The 20,117-nt window shown below is 49.1% G+C and overlaps 1 protein-coding gene and 1 long non-coding RNA gene across 2 annotated transcripts in view; one reads left to right on the top strand and one right to left on the bottom strand.

The window, feature by feature from the left end:
- Kiaa2012 (KIAA2012 ortholog) overlaps positions 1 to 10,534 on the bottom strand; it is a 106,648-nt gene extending 96,114 nt beyond the window's left edge. Inside the window, exons 1-2 of the mRNA XM_060368420.1 lie at positions 10,199 to 10,534; positions 8,194 to 8,460 (exon numbers count right to left, since the gene is read on the bottom strand). Coding sequence (XP_060224403.1) covers positions 8,194 to 8,460; positions 10,199 to 10,282 — 351 coding nt within the window. The 5' untranslated portion in view covers positions 10,283 to 10,534. The remainder of the gene's footprint in view (positions 1 to 8,193; positions 8,461 to 10,198) is intronic.
- On the top strand, positions 7,550 to 19,824 carry LOC132648072 (uncharacterized). The gene is made up of 4 exons (XR_009586443.1): positions 7,550 to 7,830; positions 12,565 to 12,651; positions 13,069 to 13,167; positions 19,660 to 19,824. It is a non-coding gene; the product is annotated as an uncharacterized LOC132648072 (long non-coding RNA).
- The last annotated feature ends 293 nt before the right edge of the window (positions 19,825 to 20,117 follow it).

Raw genomic sequence — 20,117 nt, 5'->3', positions numbered from 1 at the left:
AGCACCACGGGATGCCTGTAGCTCAGAAGAACCAACTATTTATCTTATGAATAGCTAGAAGGGAGAAGCTCAAAGGCTCCAAACTCAAGGTGATGCTAAGCCAGGTTAAAATTATCCTATTTGCACGCACACATGTGTAAGGAGGCATTGCACATGTACACTGAAAAACCACACCATATCTGTATTAATTATGTTAGTAAAAAATTAACGTGTCCTGTGTTTTTTTTTTTTTTTTTTTTTGTTTCTGTTTTTGGGTTTTGAGACGGATATACTATGCTCGCTCGCCTGGCTGGCCTTGAACTTCTGAGGTTGAAAGACCTTGCCTCAGCCGAGTGGGCATCCAGGACTGTAGATGCAGGTCAGTGAACTGGCTTAAAGAGAAGTTTAAGACAGGAGCTGGAGGGATGGCTCAGTGGTCAAGAGCGCTCTTAATAAACTTACAGTAAGGATTCATACCTAGACCTTCAACAGGCCGCTCCTCGAGGACCCCAGGTCAGCGCCCAGCACCCACAACTGTATGTAACAGTTTTAGGGGACTAATGGTGTCCTCTTCTGGCTTTCTGCATGCAAGCGACACACAGCCATACATGCCAGCAAAACGCTAATAAAAATAGTTGAACAATTACGTAAGAAAGAGGTTTAAGGCCACGTTTAGGGGAAGCTAGCTGAAAATGGTTAATGTGGGATGTTTCAGCCCGCCGTTAGGTGGTTAGGTGGGGTGCTCGCTCTCCTGATCCGGTCAGTACACACTTTATAGGCCTATAGGATTATCGCACGGCCCCTGGAAAGACACACAGTGAAAATGGAACAGTAAGGCAGCAGCCACCCCTCCCCCGTCTCAAAGACCGCCTGCCTCAAGTGCCGCAGGGGCGTGGTCGGCTTTCTTCACCAGTCTGTGCCCTCCTGGTGGGTGGCAGCTGTGGCTCCCCGTGGCAGCTCTGGCAGTGAGTGTGCTTGCCCGACCACTATTTGCTGGGTAGCTGCTCCGGGTCAGGCGTTGTCCTGGGTGCTGCTGGCTGGTTAGTTCCTAGCTCAGGCGAATGGGGAGAGCCAGTGTCTTCACAGCTGACTCCCTGAGGCCCCAGTTTTGTGCTATTTTTTTTAAGCGTGGAAATAAATGGTAGTAATGGTTGTACAATAATGTGAGTGCACTTAACGCCAGAACGTGGCACACACAAAAGTGATGAAATCTGTGTATGCTGTCACGAAATAGAAAAGTAGGGTAAACCTTGTGAAGAGAGAACTGAGGCCACAACGCAATTAGAGTAGTGACGGGGGTCATCGTACGTTCTAGGTGTTAGTCATCACTATAAATGTTCTCCAGAAGCAGGGCGATGGCTCAGCATTAAGGTGGTGTTAGCTGTGCAAGCCTGACGGCCTGCGCTTGATCCCTGAAAAAACCCGGATGCCGCCAGGCTGTGGTGGCGCACGCCTTTGATCCCAGCGCTTGGGAGGCGGAGGCAGAAGGATGGCTGTGAGTTCGAGGCCAGCCTGGTCTACAAAGCGAGTGCAGGACAGCCAAGCCTACACAGAGAAACCCTGTCTTGAAGAAACAAAACAATAAAACAATAACAACAACAAGAAGTCTGGGTGCAGGGTCCTGCGTTTTAATCCTGGCACTCCCGTGCTGAGCTGGGAGGTAGAGACAGGAGCATGTCTGGAAGCTGCTGAGCCAGCGAGGCCAGATGCACGATGGGGCAGAAGCAACAAGATGGATGCCAGCTTGACAAAGTGGAAGAGGAGAACTGACTTCCAAAAACCGCCCTCTGACTTGTTCCCGGATATGCATGTGCTCACATTTAAGCACATGCACATAGTTAAAAAAAAAAAAAGAATAAAAAATTAAAATGAAAACAAGTAAATAAATTGTCTCTATTAGCGCTACAAGGGAACCAACAGATGAAAAAAATACAAAGCCCAGAAAAACAAGAGTCTACGGGACCATACACATATAGCATGAAAATGTTTCCCGTAATCCAACTAGATTTTTAATGAAAACTTGACTCATTTCCTTGGAAAAGTGGTTTGTATGAGGAAAGTGCTGGAAGCCTCGCAGATCTTCTTCCTCTTTCCTCCTCTTTTCTCTCTCTCTGTCTGTCTGCCTCTGTCTCTTTACTTCCCTCCCTGCCCCCTCTTTCTCTCACTCCCCCCTTCCCCCATAGTGCTGGGGGCGCGGGGCGGGGGGATTGAGGCTCAAGCTCAGGCTCTCATATATGCAGGTAAATACTCGGTCCCTGAGCTGCCCCCTCCCCCGGCAGCTCCAGTCCTGTTTCTTACAAATAAATATGGCTCAGACTGGGGAGACCTGTGTTTTCTTTGAGGCCTGGAGTGTGTAGCAGCTGAGCTGAGCTTTAGGACAAATCGTCTAAGCTCCAATTCCAGCGTCGTAGCTTGGGTGTATGATTTGGGGTGAACTATTTAATTTCAAGTCCCATTTTCCCTCCTACGAGGCGGGGATAGTGCTAGCACTCATATCATAGGCTTATTCAGATGAAGTGACACCCACAGATTAAACACCCGTTACAGTTAGCATTCAGAAAATGTTAGTCTGAGCTGGAGATAGCGCAGTTGGTAAACCCTGAGGGACTGAGTCTGGGTCCCTAACGCCCGCATAAAAGGGTATGTCAGCATACACTGCCACAGAATCCCAGCCCCGGGGGTGCAGAGACCAGAGGACCCCTGGGGCTTTCTGGCCAGCCAGTAAAGTCAGGTGTGTGTGCTCCAGATTTAGTGGGAGACCTTGTCTTAAAAAAATCAGGCGGAGAGCCACCTGACCCTGACTTCTGACCTGCTGATGAAATTCCTGTGCTGAGGGCTCGGGGAGGTGGGGCCTCTGGAGGAAGGGAGGCCTGGGCTCTCTGGTTTGGCTCTCAGCACATTTGATCACCTCCAACTTGTGACAGCCAGAAGCCTGTCACCAGAAGTAGAGCAATGCCAGGCTCTTGAAGAGACATGCTGCCACTAGCCCTACTCTGTATACATTACCAGCCAGCTGTATTTGGTGACAACGACAGAAACCGGTCTTTAAAGCAGGCATCTCTACTGACTGGTTGACTGGTTGAGATAGGGTTTCTCTGTGTAGCCCTGGCTATTCTGGAACTCTGTAGACCAGGCTAGCCTGCCTCCACCTCCTGAGTGCTGAGATTAAGAGCATGCACTGTCATGCCCCCGCTAAAGCAAGCTTTTAAAAGGATCAATAGAGTCACAAAATTTTGAAAACATAAGAGTGAGGAATGAGAAAAAAACGGAAAATTAATACATTTGACATTTTTAGGAGCTCTTTAGGATTCTGTTGTGCTTCAAGTTCAAAGCCATGGTTTTCATGTCCCAAATTATAACTACCTGTGTTTACAGCAAAGTGACTTCTAAATATGGAGATGCTGAATGGATGAAAGTCCTCAGGACCGGCTTTAACTCTAAGACTTCCCTTGGTTTAAAACAAAACAAAACCCAAGAGGAGGCCCAGAATGCCTGCAGGGGTCTGAGAACTCTGGAGTCCATTCTCTTTTGACTGGACATTGATCTTTGAGCTTTAGGAAGCTGGAGCATCAGGAAAACTACCAAGTGGACCTAGATGCTTGCCCTCAGACTGGCACAGGACTGGAGGTGCTGTGAACGTGAGCACTGACTCCTATCTCCCTGTGTTACGTGTACACTCTCTGGATCTGTGCGGGGTCTTGGTTAGTTGGGTTCTAACTCTTGGCCCAGCCAGTAACAGACATTCAGTAAGTGTCACTACCATAATGGCGAACCTTCCACCCTCGGCATTGGGCTCTTTGACTTTGAGTATGGTCTTCTTAACTACTGGCCTCCTCTGCTTAGACAAAGACAGTGTGCCGGAGAAGACAGAGCGGCTTATGGCGGTTCCATTTATAGCGGTTTGCTGAGCCACGCCTCCAGCGCAGTCCTCAGTCCTGCTCCACCTAAAACAGGCCCGGGGCCACCGCAGAAACTCAAGCATGTTTTGACATTTAGTATTTTACACTTTTTGTTTGTTGTTTTTGTTTTTAGAGATAGTTGTGTGTGTGTACGTGGGTGTGTGTGTGTCTGTGTGTAACGCTGGCTGTCCTAGAACTAGCTCTATAGACCAGGCTGGCCTGGAACTCACAGAGATCCACCTACCTCTGTCTCCCGAGTGCTGAGATTAAAGGCGTGTGCCACTACTGCCTGGCAATATTTTTATTTTTAATGTGTGCATACGTGTGTGCGGGCTTGTGTATGTGTGAGTATGGGTGCCTGCAGAGTCCAGAGGAGACCACTGGACCCCTTAGAACTGGAATTACAGATGGCCGAGAGCTTCCTGACACACGTGCCGGAGATAAAGCCCACACCTCTGCAAGAGCAGCAAGCACTCTTAATGCTGAGCCCAACATTAGCAATTCATTTTACTTACATATGGATAACATTTGTAATTGCCTTGTTTTATATCTCTCTGTCTATTTCTCTCTCTCTCTCTCTCTCTCTCTATCTCTCTATCTATCTGAGACACAGGTTTCTCTGTGTAGCTCTGGTTGGCCTGCAACTAGCTCTGTAGACTAGGCTGGCCTCAAACTCAGAGATCTGCCTGCCTCTGCCTTCCAAATGTTGGGACTAAAGTTGTGTGCCACCGTGCTTGGCTGTAATCTACTTTTTTTAAAAAAAGATTTTTATTTATTATGTACACAGTGTTCTGCCTGCATGTATGCTTGCCTGTCTGAAGAGAGCACCAGATCTCATTATAGATGGTTGTAAGCCACCATGTAGTTGCTGGGAATTGAACTCAGGACCTTTGGAAGAGCAGCCAGTGCCCTTAATCTCTGAGCCATCTCCTCAGCACCTATAATCTACTTTTAAAAAGGACATTGTGAATATTTTTTTTCATGTGAATTGTGATTAATGCTTATTGTCTGTCCCAGAATCTGTTAGATGATTTTACTGTAATTCACGTAACCGATATTCGATTGTGAGACGTCTACAGTTCCCGGTGTTCTGCACAGTGGTGAGTATGATGCTGCAAACATTTGGGGCCTAAGTCTTAGGGCATGGCTCTGCTTCGTTTCCAAGGAGCTTCTAAAAGCAGAGCGCTGAGTCAAACGGAATCAACCTTTTTTAGGCTTCTGCCAAAATGTCCCCCAGAAAGGTCATGTGACTTTTCAGTTTGAATGGTTGAGACTATTTCCCTAAAGCCTTTTGGAAGTGGGAGTTAGGCTCCTGGGCTTCTGGAGTCTATGGCTTTCCTTCCCGAAGCTGTTCTCTGCTGAAGCGTTCCCATTCCTGACTCCCAGGCTCCTTGAATTGCTCCCCCTCTAAAATCTACAATGCCATGTTTCCTAACCTTAAATGTCTGCCTGTTAGCATTCCAAGCCTTTTTTACCATTTCCCTCACAGACATTTGGAGTTGGCCTATACCGCTGTTTCCTACAGGTTTGAGCCATAACTAGAAAACAGATACTGGAGGGCAAGAATGTCCCTCCTCTGTGGAGGCCAAATTTCACCAAAGATGGAGACAGAGCTGTCTCTGGTGGAGACAGTTTTATAAATTAGTAAACTCCCTGTCCCCTGACCCTAACCCCCCAAAATAGCTGTAGGGGTGGGCAGTTCAAGGTGTGGAAAGTATTCTCTCTCTGGGAAGTGAGTTATTCTAGCCAGGGAAAACCAAAACTACTTTAAGTGTTTAAATATAGAAGGGGTCCAGCAAGACAGTTCAGTGGGTAGAGAGAGGTGCTTGCCCCCAGGCCTGGCAACCTTTGATGATCTGAGTTTGAACCCTGGAACCCACGTGGTCGGAGGAGGTTGTCCTCTGACCTCCACACTCATGTAAGCCCTATCAGACAGACAAACAGACAAACAAACAAACAAATGGTAAACATAGAAGAAATGTAGTTTAGGGTATTGTTTATACAGGTGACTGGAGTGTGCAGGAGTTGAACAGATATTGAGAGCTGCGGTCTTGGAGAGTTGATTCCACCCTATTCTAGAAGGACCAACAGTCAGGGTCAAGGGTCACCGGGAGCCTGGGATGGGTGTGGGCCTGCCTTCTGGAAGCCGGACTACAGATGTTGTATAGTTGTTTCTTGTCACCTGGGACAGAATGGAAGGGGAAAGTCTTCTGTATTTCCCCTTCTTCCCCCTCCCAGTCTCCCTCAATGTACCCTATTGGCAAAGCAGATGTTTCTTGGAATTGTATGGAGCCTGTAGTCGACTCTATGAACAGAGCAGAGCAAGAGAAGGGTGTGGGAAACAAACGGGCCAGGCTCAAAGACCTCTAGAGTGCCCCTTCCTGTTCACAGACAGGAGGATATCCATGCTGGCCGGGGAGAGGTTTCAACCATCTGTCACTCACTTACCCCAGGAAGTCACGCAACTCCTTTAAGCTTTGGTTTTCTCATCTGCAAATGAGCCAGCATGGCACCAAAGCAGGGTGATCAAGTGTTGGAGGCCAGCCTGGGCTACACAGTGAGACCCTGCCTTTAAAAGATGGCTGGGCGGGGACAAGGAAGGTTGTTGAGAGAAACTGCATCTCATAGGAGCATGGGGCAGGGGCAGATGACATAACGGCTTAAAGTAACAGCAAACACTTGACAAACATTTCCCTTTCTTTCAAGAACTTATTTACGACTTCACGGCGAAGGGCAGTGGGGCGATTGGTCAAGGGGACAGAAGAGGCTTTTGTTCTGCCTGTGGCGGGAGATGTGACTGAGGAGCCTGGTAACCAAAGTGGGAGGCCAGCTGAGAAACACTGAAAGCACACACAACTGGTCCACAACAGTGCTTGCCCTAGAGGAAATATTACCCCACTGGATGCTCAAAAAAGACCAATTTTGATGCATATTAAGATGGGGATGTTTGCAGAGGAGGACACAGTGGTGTGTTTCTGCCCAGGGACGTGGGATGTGGGATGTGTGATGACACGCTGTGTTTTGAAGGATGTGTATGAGTATCCAGGGGCATGCGCAATAGTATAGCTGAGAAAGGAGTCTTTGGGGTGAACCAGTGTAGTCAGAAGGTTATTGTGTGATTCAAATGCTCATTTCTATGCCCGCTGTACCTGGATGCAGTCCTTGTCCTGAGAATCTCAATGTTGTGTAACCACTGTTCCTCAATTGTCCCCTGGTATGCCAATAAAGCAGCTTGTAGCCAATCGCTGAGCAGAGGAGAGAATAGGGCTGGACTTCCTGCTAGCCAAGGGGGGAGGAGTTATAGGAGGAAGTAGGGAATTCAGCCATGGGCAGAGGTTCAGGAGCTGTCAGTAGAGAGGAGCTGGAGCAGAAGAGCCACAAAGTGCAAGTATTTCTGGGGATGTATGCTGGGAGAAAGCCAGGCTAGCTTAGAGGGTTAAGAGTAGAGTCATAACTGCTCAGTTGTTGTGCTGAGGCTTGTTGGACAAATAATATAACAGAGTCTCAACTGTTTGGGTGGTAACTGGGTGAAGAGAGAAACTGAGAAACACAAGATTTTCTTAAGAATAACCGTAACAAGCTAGTCTACATTAGGAGGGGTCTTGAGGGGTCCATCATTGAGGAGGGGGGTGATGGAGACGTGGGACATAGGGCTGGACGTGGGAGAGAGAGCCAGGGTGTGAGGGGCCTGGTGTCAGAAGCTAAAGCTTCATTAGAACGGAGAGACTTTGACCTCTGGACTAATCCACTGTCTCTAATGCAGAATTTCACAGAGGGACATAGCTTCCCAGACTGTCTCAGGGCTGACGCATGTGGTTATGTCACAGAAGGCAGGGGGCCGAGCGCATCTCAGCACATCAGACAGTATGAACCCAAGAGAGCAGACCTTCCCCCTAATAGTAAACGCAGAATGCAAAAAGTAACTAACTTCGGCTGACCCCTGAAGCTCAAGGTAAATATTTAAAACACTCTCATTTCCACGAGCTGGGAACATCAGAGGTGGAGTGAGGATTGTGGAGTGGTTGAGAGCCTGGGTTTTAAGGGTTCCGACTACACTCTGGTTGTGAAAAAGATTTTGTGTCACCGTAACTGAAAGAGAAATGTGAAATGATAACACCAGAGTGGTCTTGTTTTGGGTGTTTCCCCACACAGAGTCTGTGAGCCCCGTGACACTAGTTCTTGGGGTGCAGGGCAAGATGACAAAACTAGCGGTCTGGGAGTTCCACGCCTACCCTCCCTCAGGAGCGAGAAGTTGCAGTCAAAGCGGCAGCTGCGTTTATGAGTGCACAGCCCCCATCATCTTCCCCGAACCCACCTTTCTCCTTCCGTATGCCAAGATGGCTTCTCTGAGGTCGTGCAGTGTGTGTAGCTCAAGGTCCCGCCTCTTCCTGTGACTCCTTCTCCTCTCTCTGGGTGCCCAGGCTGACACAGCTAGCCCTTCTGAGTAGAGGATCAGCGCCCCTTTTCTCGTGCTGAAGGTCTTAGGAAGAAACAGGCTCCAGGAGTGCTGGCTGGCACCGTCCCCATCCTGGGCTTTGCTGACCAGGACGTAGTCTTCAGGGGACTTCCAGTTCAAATAGTCCTTTAACGAAAGGAAAAGGCCTCGGCTGAGACACCGTGGAAGGCCCTTCTGCAGCAAACACTGTTTGTGCAAAGGTTCCCGGCTTTCTAAAGCTGCTTGTGTGTGCACAGGCATGCACACAAGGCCGCGCCCATGTGTAGAGGTCAGAGGGCAATGTGCAGGCACCATTGTCCGCCTCATGGGTTTGCGGGATCACACGAAGGTGTCAGTCTAAGGGGCGCACGTGCTTTTACTTAGTCATCTCACGGCTCATCCTGCTCCCCTCTTTTCAGCTGTTGACTTTTCTCTGAACGTTCACATGAAATTTTGGAATAAAATTACCCTTAACACTTAGGCTTTCTCTCCATAGAAATACTGTGGCAGACCTTCAATGCCAGCAGAGCCAGATGGAGCTCTGTGAGTTGAGGCCAGTCAGGCTGCTCTAACTATCCTAGACAGCCAGGGCAACAGGGAGAGATCCTGACTCAAAAACAGAACAAGACATCGACTTGGAGAAATGGCTCAGTCTTTAGAGCTCTCCGAGGCGCATCCAGGGGACCCGGGTTCAGTTCCCAGAGCTCACACCAGGCAGTTCACAACCATCTGTAACTCTAGCGCCAGGAGAGCCAGTGCCTCTGGCCTCTTCAGGCACCTGAAGTCATGTGCACACACACACACACACACACACACACACACCTCCATTTAGTTAAAAATAATAAAAAGATCTTAAAACACACACACACACATACACTCACACACAGTCTCACACATGTGCACATGTATACACACACATGCACACATACACACACTCACATTTTCATACATAGATGCACATATGTATACTGACATGAATGCACACATTCACCCATATACGCACTCACATGCATACACATATACACGCATACACACACACACAAACACGTGCACACACATATTCATACACGCAAACTCTCACACACATATACACACCCACTCACACAAACCGATACAGTGACAAAAATCAGTAGAACCCGGTGCACAAATCCATTTTGCCCACTCGACTTTCAGAAGAGCTGTGCCTGTCTCGAGGCTCTCAGTGGTGGCACACAGTGGGGCTACAGGCTGGTTACGGCTCCCAGGCACCGTGGAGGAGCTCCTGCGGCCCACTACGGGTCAGCTCCATACAGGAGGAGAGCTGCGCCTTCCGAGGGCTGTCACATCGCCCCACGGCTATATGTGCCCACACATATAAAGTGAGTGTGCGCCATTGGCTGCTGCAGTCCTTCGGAACTTTATGTGTCTTTGAACACAGTGAAGGTCTCTGCCCCCGGTGAGTTCGTCGCTCCTGGCGGTCCTGAAGAAGTAAGGCTCGCGCACCGCCAGGGAATTCTCGCCGCCTCTTGGAAAAACCTTCTACAGTGCGACCCGTTTTGGCCTCCCGTGGGTACAAATCTGTGGGTTGAGTTCCACAACGCTCCAAAAAGCCACCGAGAGGCCCAAACCCTCACGCACACTGAAAGCCAACGGCAGTCAGGCTGGGAAGGCTGGTCCTGACCCAGATGTCTCCAGACTCGCTGGATTCTCCCCCAGGCCGGGGCAGAGGTGGCAGGGAGCGGTGGGAGGGAGGCAGGTGGTTCCCGTGGCAGTTCTGGGGCTCAGGCAAGCAGGGAAGATCTACCAGTGACCTCCAACACTCACCAAGACAGAACTTTCTTCCCCATCCTCATCCTTGTCCTCAAAATGTGTCCCCTTTGCCCCCCCACCCAGCTCTAAGGCTCACCTCTGGTTCAAAATAGACTTCCAGCTTCTGTTTGTTCTGGACCAGTTTCCCGTGTCCTCGGCTCAGGAGGGAGAGGGAGAGCATGTTTCCCCTGCCTGTGCCTCTCAGGGGCAGGTCACCTCAGTCCTGAAAGCTGAAAACTGGTCCCGCCTCAGGGTTTCCAAAGCTCAGCAGCAAGCCAAAGGACACTGCGCACACCGGGCCCTTTATGAAACACGTTTCCCCTCGTACAGCTGTCTGGTAACAGGCAGCCACACAGCCGAGGCAGGGGGCATCTCTGTGGCGAGAAAATGCAAAGTGCAAGGCCTGGCTCCTCAGCAGTGTGCCCTCGGCTCCTCTGCCCTTGTTGTCCCTGAGACCTGGTTGCCCTGCTACAGACCGCGTGCACCTAGAAATCTGGGCCAAGGCACCATCCTTCCCATTGTGAGTGGAGGTTGTTTCCGGTTGCCATGGCAGCATAGGGACATGCAGTTTAACCCAGGAAGGCAGAGGAGGCTGAAGACCCTGCTAGGTCACTGGCTGGGGTGGGTGGGTAGGGAGTCTGTCCACTGGACATTGAAGGGACCAGACTCAAATACGGAGTCCTGGGGGCAGGAGGGGGTGGGAGGCCATGTTGGGTTGTCTGTTTCTGCTATGTGCTCTCCTTGCTTTCAGAAAGCGTCTTCCCCTTTCTCCTGACACATGAGCCTGTCACTGTCAACTAACCTTTAACAGACTCAGCGAGTCCTCTAGGTTACCCCAAGCTACCTGTGACATTTCCCTTGGCTGGGCTCCAGGATTCCCTGAACTAGGAAAGGAAGCCTCATTTTACTAATGGCTTCTCTGCATGAGTGACTGGGAGACACCGGGAAGCTCTGGCTTTCTTTGCATACCTGGTTCTCTAGAGGGGACATTCTATCACACACGCACGCACGCACACACCATGACCATACCACTTTGGGGACTAGAATGTTAAATGTCTTGCAAGGTATGACTGTCTTGCATAATGAATATCGCTTGGCACCCTGTTTAGCAACACTGAGTGGACACAAGGTGGAGAAGGGACAGGAAGTCCGAAGGCCCTTGTGCTGCTTAGGACCCAGTTTTGTCTGCTTGTGGAATCGCCCCCTGCTGGTTGATATTCAGAAGTGCAACGATTTGTGGGCCCACATCTGTGGAGGGGCGCCCAGAGTTGGACCTCAGGCTGTGAAAGGATTTTTGAGTTTATATGGAGGAATTAAGATCCTGAGTGTACGGGCTGGAGAGATGGCTCAGTGGTTAAGATCACTGTCTGCTCTTCCAGAGGTCCTGAGCAACCACATGGTGGCTCACAACCATCCATACCCTTAACTAGCTAGTTCTCTTCTAGCATGCAGGTGCACAAGCAGATAAAGCACTAATATAAATAAATAAATAAAATCTTAAAAAAAAAAAGATCCTGAGTGTAGAGGTTCAAAACTGAGTTTAGTCAAATCAACATCGAGAAAATGCTTCACCCCTTCGAAGCTGTAACCTAACATAGGAAGGTAAAGTCAGTGTTGGTAAGTGAATAGAGGGCTCAGAAGTCCTTGTACATCAGTGTGCATTTAAAATGATGCGTCCTTGCTAGGCAGTGGGGGCACACTCCCAGCATTTGGGAGGCAGAAGCAGGTGGATCTCTGTGGTTCAAGGCCAGTCTGGTCTACAGAGTGAGTTCCAGGACAGCCAAGGCTACACAGAGAAACCCTGTCTGGAAAAACAAAACAAACAAACAAGAATAAACAATAATAACAAATAAAAATAAAATAAAGTGGTGCGTGCTCAGTGAAAAATGGTATGAGAGCTCCTAACAAAAAAATAAGTGCATAATCAACATATTGTCCAGGAAGTCTACTTTTGGGTATATTCCCAAAAGAAGTTTCTGAAGGCAGGCAGGGTCTAAGGTTTTCCTCCCCTGTGTTGACTGCGGCACCAGTGGTAGCAGTTAAAATGTGAAACCAATCCAGTTATCCACGGACACACAGATGGTGAAACAAAACGTGTATGTCTACAAGAAAACATTTTCAACCTTAAAGAGAGAAAGAAATTCAGACAGGGACTACAGTCCCGATAATCCTTGAAGACATTATGCTAACTGAAAGAAGCCAGTGACAGTACTGGTCAGATAGCAGCTGGTGCTAAACATGAGTAGTCAGATTCACTGAACCAGGAAAGGGCATAGTGACTGGGGCCTGGGGGCTGGGATGGAGGAGAGTGAAGTTAGTGTTCTGTGGATGATGTGTTTGGGGAAAGAAAAGCGTTCTGGAGATAGCCCTACCACAGGCTGAATGCTCTTAGTGCCAAGGAGCTGTTAACTTAAATATGGTAAAATGGTAAACATCTGTAATAATGCAATTAATTTTTTTCAGTCATATAGCAAAAAATGGAAAGCTTGAACCGGATGCTTGCTGATCCAAACGCAGCGTTCTTATCCTGAAGTGACTGCCTCACAACAGGTGGGCCAAAATCCTGCTCTGAGGGCTCTAAGGCCACAGTTGCCCTGCCTTGCCCTGCGGTGCCTCTTCAAGGCATAAAAAAGGCCTCTGACAAAGGTTTCCCAAGTGGTCACTACAGCTGAGAAGAAACCCTAGCCTTGAAGGGCGTCCCGGGAGAGCTGTGTTCCGGAGGTGGAGGACAGGAGATGTCCTAGGAGGAGAGGGCTGTGTGGAAGAGGGAGGGCATGGATGGCGGGGGCGTGTGGGAGGGGCTTAGGGACAGAAAGGGCAGAAGTTCACTGGGAAGAGGTGAGGAAAGGGAGGGCGGAGGATGAAAGAGGACGTTATAGGAGGCCTGGCTGTGACCTCTCCAGCAGCCGTTGGCCACGAAGGTCATATAGTCACTGGCTTTCACTCCTTGGGTCTTTCTTTTTAAAGACAGGCCGACCTTGAAATTGCTGCGTCGCCATGGTGATCTGGAGTCCCTGTTCCTCCTGCCCCCTCCGATGGGGTTTTCAAAGCAGGGGCTTTGGAAAGGTGAGTCTGAGAAGCTTGTAGAAGGTGGCCGGGAAGCAGGCGCTTATCTCATGAACCTCTGGGTGAACCCTCAGGACCAGTCCTCCCTTGGACTTGAATGAACTTGTCAAATAAGTCAGGAACGACTAGTCAGTCGCTAAATGGCCATGGAGTGAGATACGGAAAGGGAAACTCCATCGGCTGCAAGAAAATAGAAATCTTAACATTTTGGAGACGACACTGCTTAAAAGAGAGTAAGAGAGCTCAGAGGAACATGAGGGAGGGATTGGGGGGAGGCGGAACGGGAGCCTCAGCGTCCAGCTGAGGGCCAGCTCTCTCCCTCCAGTTCTTTGTGTGAGCCTGCATATGCTGAAGTGCTGGTTTGCCCACAGATGGTGACTGGGACACCAGGAAGTGGCTGTTCCAGTCTAGTTTGAATATCTCACTTGAGAAAATACCCAGGTGGCCATGCAGCCCTCTCAAGGCCAGGGCAAGGCAGCCAGGCTACTCTGGGGTTGTCATCTGAGGGCAGACAGCCTGGGGCCCGCAGCAGGCCCCTCCTAAATCATCATGTTTACATCCATCCTGTTTAATATGGACAACGAGCAGACCCACGGATCAATTAATAGGCATTTAAAAGCATTTACTCAGTCGCCAAACAGTTTATGGAAAGTGCATTTAGAAAGCAATCGGGGTGATTGCCGTTCTAAAGTGCTTGGGGATCCCAGATGAAAGGCGGTCGTAACCGGGAAGTATTTATAACTCAAGAAGGATCCCTCCACACCCACGTCACACAACACCGCCACCATCCCCCGGCAATGCCTGACCTGTCAGTCCGTGCAGCCTGTCTGTTTAAATTACTCTGTAAACGCCATGGGGCGGAGACCTGGCTTTTTATGGTTTGTAAGGCACGGTGAATAACCATGGTACTCTGTAAATAAATAAGAACCACATGAAACGGTGACAACAGAGGCCGCATCCCCCCTGTGTTTGAGAATCTGTCTCTTGTCTCAAAGTGCTTGGCTTCAATGGCCGCTTTGCAAAAGTGGCCTGGGAGGCAGCAACAGGATTTTTTTTTTTACCTCCCTTCAGAGCAGTGTTATCACATGGGTTTATTTGTCTTCGGTCTACGAGATTCACTGGTGCTCTCTTACTTTCCGAAGAGCACAGAGAGAATAAATAGGTTCACAAAGCCACAGAGCAAAGCAGAGGTTGACATGGGACCTTCCCTGATTTTGGTTCTAACCTGCTGTACTAGAGTGATGGCAACCATCCCCAAGAAAGTCCTTCAGGGCTAGGACACAGCTGTCCTAGGAGCCAGGACCATGGCCTCAGCCTCCCCTGCAGCAGTAGGGGGCTGCTGTGAAGATGGAGGTGGGATGCTGGCCCCTGACCTGACTTCCCTGGCTCCTTCTGCTCTCACATCGCCAGCCTGGCTTCTCCTTGCTTTACCTTGTGTATCCCCAATACCTCCCTTTGCACATAGCAGCAGCTCACTAAACCTCCGGTGTTTGTTTGGTAATGTGCTCAGGGAGGTGGGTAATTATCTTTGAGCCATTAAGAGAAATAAATGGAGGAACATTAGGTCAAAGCCTGTCTTGGAAGCTGGTAGTTTGCCTGGCCACGGTACAAAGCTTCGACTCACAGGTTAAAAACGCCAGCAACCCAAGACTCGGTACACAAAGGCAGGGAGCTTGCTAGCAGCAGTGTGGGAGGGTCAACCCTCTGACTTGTTGGAAGAAGTATGGGCTTGCTCAGATACTGGAGCTGGTTTCTCAGGAGGCTCAGGCCAGAGATGGAAGGAGACGATGCAAAAAGCAACAGAATACTCTGGAACCATAGTAAGGGAGAAGGTGGCTGTCATGGGCCCTGTGTCCTTTCCATTCTTAGGTATAAATCACACTCTGGCTGGTTCAGGAAGCAGATCTGCTTACTCAAGTTCTGCTTGAAGGATTTGCTTTGGGAGCCAATAATGCTAGGTTCCTCTAAAAGAAACAACAACAACAACAACAACAACAAACCTTTGTTCTAGGCTTCTTCATGTTCTCATCAGAGATATTCATAGTAATTGCAAGCTCTTAAATTTATGGCGGGGAGATAGCAAGTTTGTAGAAGAAACACAAATTCCACGTTCTTGGTCCCTTTATAACGTGGGAGGACTCACTCACTCTTTCGCAGGGGCTCAGTCAGTGGGAACAAAAGTAACAATTCCTGGGAACCGACCAGGGAGGAAGACAGCAGGAGCCATGAGCTCTGCTGTAGGGGAGACGGAGACCCCATGGATTCTGCTTGCCTCCAGCCGGTAAACAGCAGAGTTAGAAAAAGAGACTGTTTTATCGGCATCATTGGCTTATAGTTGTGTTTGTTTGTTGAGACAGGGTCTGTATGTGTAGCCCTGGCTGGCCTAGAACTCGTGTAGACTGGGCTGATCTCAAACTCAAGAGATCCTCCTGCCTCTGACTCCCAAATGCTGAGATTAGAGGCAGAGGCAGGAGGATCTTTGTGAGTTTCAGGGCAGCCTGGTTTCAATAGTGAGTTGCAGAGCTCCATAGAGAGACCCTGTCTCAAAAAAACAGAACAAAATAGAAACGGTTTCATGGGCTGTTGTTATGATGTTTATTTAATGGACAAAGCAAGTGATGTAAGGGCCATATTGTCTGTAGTCTGTAGTCGATAACTAGTGTTTAAGAAATAATTCTGTCTGGTAACACAGCTCACAGAAGCGGCTCCCTGCTGGCAGGCACAGAAGTAAGGTCCTGCTGTAGGAAGCGATGCGCTAAGAGTCGTACCTCACAGAGGGCTCTCACTTGTGGAGACAGGAAGTGACTGGACCACACTGTCAGAGGCCTCTCTGTCAGCCTCCAGCTCACTATCTAACTGTGTGACAAGAAGAGTTTCTATGTTTTCTGACTGTCAAGCAGTCACTGTATGAACTGTTCACTAATCATTTGAGAAATACTAACAATACAGCAAATTCATGTCTTTGTGAACATATTACATAGTTTAAGCTACATACACATTCTTGTTCCCTTATCTGCACATTAGTAAGAATTTTTTTTTTTTTTTGAATGTTCAAATTACAACCCCATCCCTGGCCCCAACAAAGCTACAACTATATGAAGCGTAAGAAGTGGTGTCAGGAAACCTGGAGGCTTTCTAAGCCTTTTTCCCCCCCTGAAATAGTTTCTCTGGGTAGCCTTGGCTGTCCTGGACTTGCTTTGTAGACCAGGCTGGCCTCAAACTCACAGAGATCCACCTGTCTCTGCCGCCCTGAGTGCTGGGATTAAAGGCCGTGCCACCAACCTCACCAGTTTCTGAGCCTTCCTTTCAAAGTCCACGTGTTGCTAGAGTTCATGTTTTGAACCACGAAGCCCCTAAACTTCCAGGGACCCTCACTGCTCACCCCTTCAGCCCACATGGATTCCTTTAGGGAAGTACTCAGGCTCTCTTGTGAACTAATTTTCAAGTTTCTCTGTAGAGACTGCTTAACCAGACTGTGTAGAAATGGGCCCCAGAGCGAATGCCTGATTGAGATGGACAGAAAAGGAAGAAATGGACAAGATGGCACGCACCCCTGAGAGGTAGGCTAGGAGACCCCCCCCCATGGCGGCTTTGCCTGGTCCTCATTTCTCCAGAGGGCTAGCCTGGGCCTATGCCCCACCAGACAACAATCTTAAGATGAGAGAAGGCTGCCATGGCGGGCCCAGGAGGCTCTGAGGATACGTCCGCAGGGAGGGAGGAAGCTGGTCCTCTTCCTCACACAGAGCCTGCCCTCCTGAGGCCAACGGCCAGAAGAAGCCAGGCCAGAAGCTGAGAGGGTCATCATTATAGCAAGAATCGGGAGGGGACATGAGCAGTGCCCTCTGGCATCGGGTGATAGCCAGCCCCTGCTCATCCCCCCGGGGGGATGCCTACAAACCCTAACTCAGGCCCAGGGGAGTTGTCACTCAAGCAGGGAGAACAGCTTTGCCATAGTGATTTCAGTGGAAGGTGCTGGCAGCAGTGGCGACTTGGCTCTTTGGATTTTACCATCCTCCTTCTCCCTGACAGCCTGCTCCTGGCTGGGTGTCTAAAAGGTTAACCGGCCTGGTAGGACTCAGCTGCCAAGGACACTTAGCGCTCACTCCAGCACTCCAGGCCTGTGTGCTGCTGGAGTGGCCTGCTCCTGGCATCCAGTTCCCTGGCAACAGCGTTCATTAGCTCATTCAAAGCCCTTTTTTCTTAAGAAAGCTCTGACCTGGATGCCCACCCTCACTCCTCGTCACCCTCTCCACTCCCCGGCTTGGGATGCAGCTGGTATCTGTGGGCGTGAGGTCGGACAGCCACGGACTGGGGTTGACTACAGCTGCTTTGCACTGGTTTTAGCCAGGACTGGGTGGAAAAGGTTTGCTTTTCCGCTGGGACCCCAGGAAAGGCTCGGCCGGAAGGTTTCCCGTGCTGGAGTTCTTTGTTGGTCAGAGATCCCTGAGTGCCGGCGATTCACTGCCTGGATCCTGGGCTGGTCTGTGCCGTGACTCGGGGCTCTGATGAGGGGTGTGGCGGAGCTGAGAGGACCCAGACAAGGAATCCAGATCACAGATGTCTTGTCCCTCTGTCAGGAGCAAGCCGGGACAAAGTCTGTGTCCTTTGGAACCGGGGGAGCCTGGCAGCTGCTCCACCCCTCCCCAGGATGTCAGTCGCTCCAAGTTTGCAGAAAACGGCAGCAAAAAGGAGCCCTTGCTGTAGTATTTTGGGGAATGAAAAACTTGGCTAATGTCTCTAATAAAGAGGGGGACTCTTCTGGGATTCTCAGACTCACTGAGAATCACTTGGGGTTGTTCTGTCTGGAACTCGAATAAAAGGAAAAATAACAGAGCAGAGTTGAGGGAGGAGGCAAGGTAGGTTTTTTTTTTTCACCTGTGTCAATCTGCTTAATTCATCCTGGCTTTTCAAACAAAACAAAACAAAAAAACCAAATTTCTAATCCACTTAGACTCACAGAAATCTAAGCCCTGAGCATGATCAGGAAATAAAAACATTCAAAATGTCTAGTCATGTTGATCAAAGACATTGAGACGCAGTGGGAGAGGCAGGAGAGCCGGGGTTTCAGCTATGCAGGAAGAGTTGGAAGTGAGCCGGGGTCTTTCCTGAGGATGGTCTGACCCTGGGGCCTATGTGAGGGTGAGTGTGAGTGTGGTAGGGTGTGGGCTATGCCATGTGCCGTCAGAACAGGTTACAGAGGACACCCGACGACATGCATCTGAGAGACGTTTGGGGTCCAAATCAATGCACCAGCTCTGTGAGCGCCTGCCGGAAAACGAGGTGAGAAAATGAGGCCTACCGCGAAGGCCTGTCACAGAGACCGTCAGAGATGCAGAGTCCGGTCCCCACTCCTGTCAGGCAGCAGCAAGCTTTGGAAGCTCCTCGGGTGAATCTCATGCTCAGCCAGTTTTAAGAACCGTGGGTGTGGGCTGGGTCTGTGGCTTCGAGCTTGCCGTGAGCATGTGAGGCCCGAAAGTTACATTGTCAAAATCTGAGGAAAAGAAAGAACTGGAGAAGAAGGGTTGGGGTGTGTTGTGTTCAGCAAGCTTACAGCCCTGAGATCAGTCCCCAGCACCAATGAAACAAACCCAAACAACAAACAAAACTCACTGGCAGATGCGTCGTACAGAGGGTCCTTTATACCTGTTTATGGTTTAGGTTAAAGAGTCCCTTGAAAAGCAGAGCATCTTAGAGACAGAGATGAAAAGGCGGTATTCTTTATAGAAGTAAAATTACTCTCCCCCTTCCTCACAGGAAACAGAGTGGAAGGAAGGCGTGGTTCACTGCCCTGAATCACACGCCTTCCTTTGAGCCCTTCCCAGATATGTTTCAACGCTTTCTCTTACATATATTAAAGAGAAAGGAATATTGAACAGTTTCAATAGGAATGGTCTGATGAACGGCTTCAGAGTGTAACAAAGACAGATAAATGGCATAACCCCAGCCTGAGAAAGCCCGTAGCCTCGACAGGGAAAATAAGACACGCCACCTTCAGCCTGGGTGATGCCGGGCTTGGCAGGATTAAGTAGTAATTCCCTGAGTTGCTTTTTCGTGGAGGAAGATCGAGAGTGTGACCCAGAATGCTTGAAGAGTGTCTGAAAGGGGGGGTTCATTTTCAGCTGCGACTATAAGCAGAAAGTGGTTCTTTTTTTTTTTCTTAAAGATTTATTTATTATTTATACAACATTCTGCCTGTACACCAGATCTTACTATAGATGGTTATGAGCCACCATGTGGTTGCTGGGTGGGGACTGAACTCAGAACCTTTGGAAGAACAGCGAGTGTTCTTAACCTCTGAGCCATCTCTCCAGCCCCAGAAAGTGGTTCTTATCCATAACACAGAACAATGGAAGTCCCGGAGAATAAAGACGTGGAACCTCTGGTCAGAGCATTACATTGTATAAAATACCTCACATTTTCATTAGTTAGTAGACCAGACAGCATGGATTTGTGGAGCAAAATTTAAAAGGATTTATTTGTTTTTAATTACAGCATCCTGGGGAAGATGGCTCAGCAGTTAAGAACACTGGCTACTCTTCTAGAGGACCCAGGTTTGATTCCCAGCACCCACAGGGCAGCTCATAACTGTAATTTTAATTCCAGGGGTCCCAGGCCCTTTTCTGGCCTCTGAAGGCATCGGGCACACACATGGTTTACATACATACATAAAAATAAATAATAAAAAATATTTTTAAAAAATTGCATTACCCATGTGTGTGTGTGTGTGTGTGTGTGTGTGTGTGTGTGTGTATGTGCGTGTGTGTGTTCATTGCTATAGTGTGAATGGGGAAGCCAGTGACAACTTTCAGGATTTGATTTTCTCCTTTTACAATTTATGTCCCAGGGATGGAACTCAAGTTGGCTAGCCTTGTGGCAAGCACCTTTACCTGCTAAGCCATCTTGCCAACCCCTGCAGGCAAATTTTAAGGAGGAAAATAATTTTAAAACAT

Source organism: Meriones unguiculatus, chromosome 15 (assembly GCF_030254825.1).
Source record: "Meriones unguiculatus strain TT.TT164.6M chromosome 15, Bangor_MerUng_6.1, whole genome shotgun sequence".
In the NCBI taxonomy this organism is placed as follows: domain Eukaryota; kingdom Metazoa; phylum Chordata; class Mammalia; order Rodentia; family Muridae; genus Meriones; species Meriones unguiculatus.
Note: the sequence above shows the minus strand (reverse complement) of the source record. Positions and strands in the feature narration are given on the sequence as shown.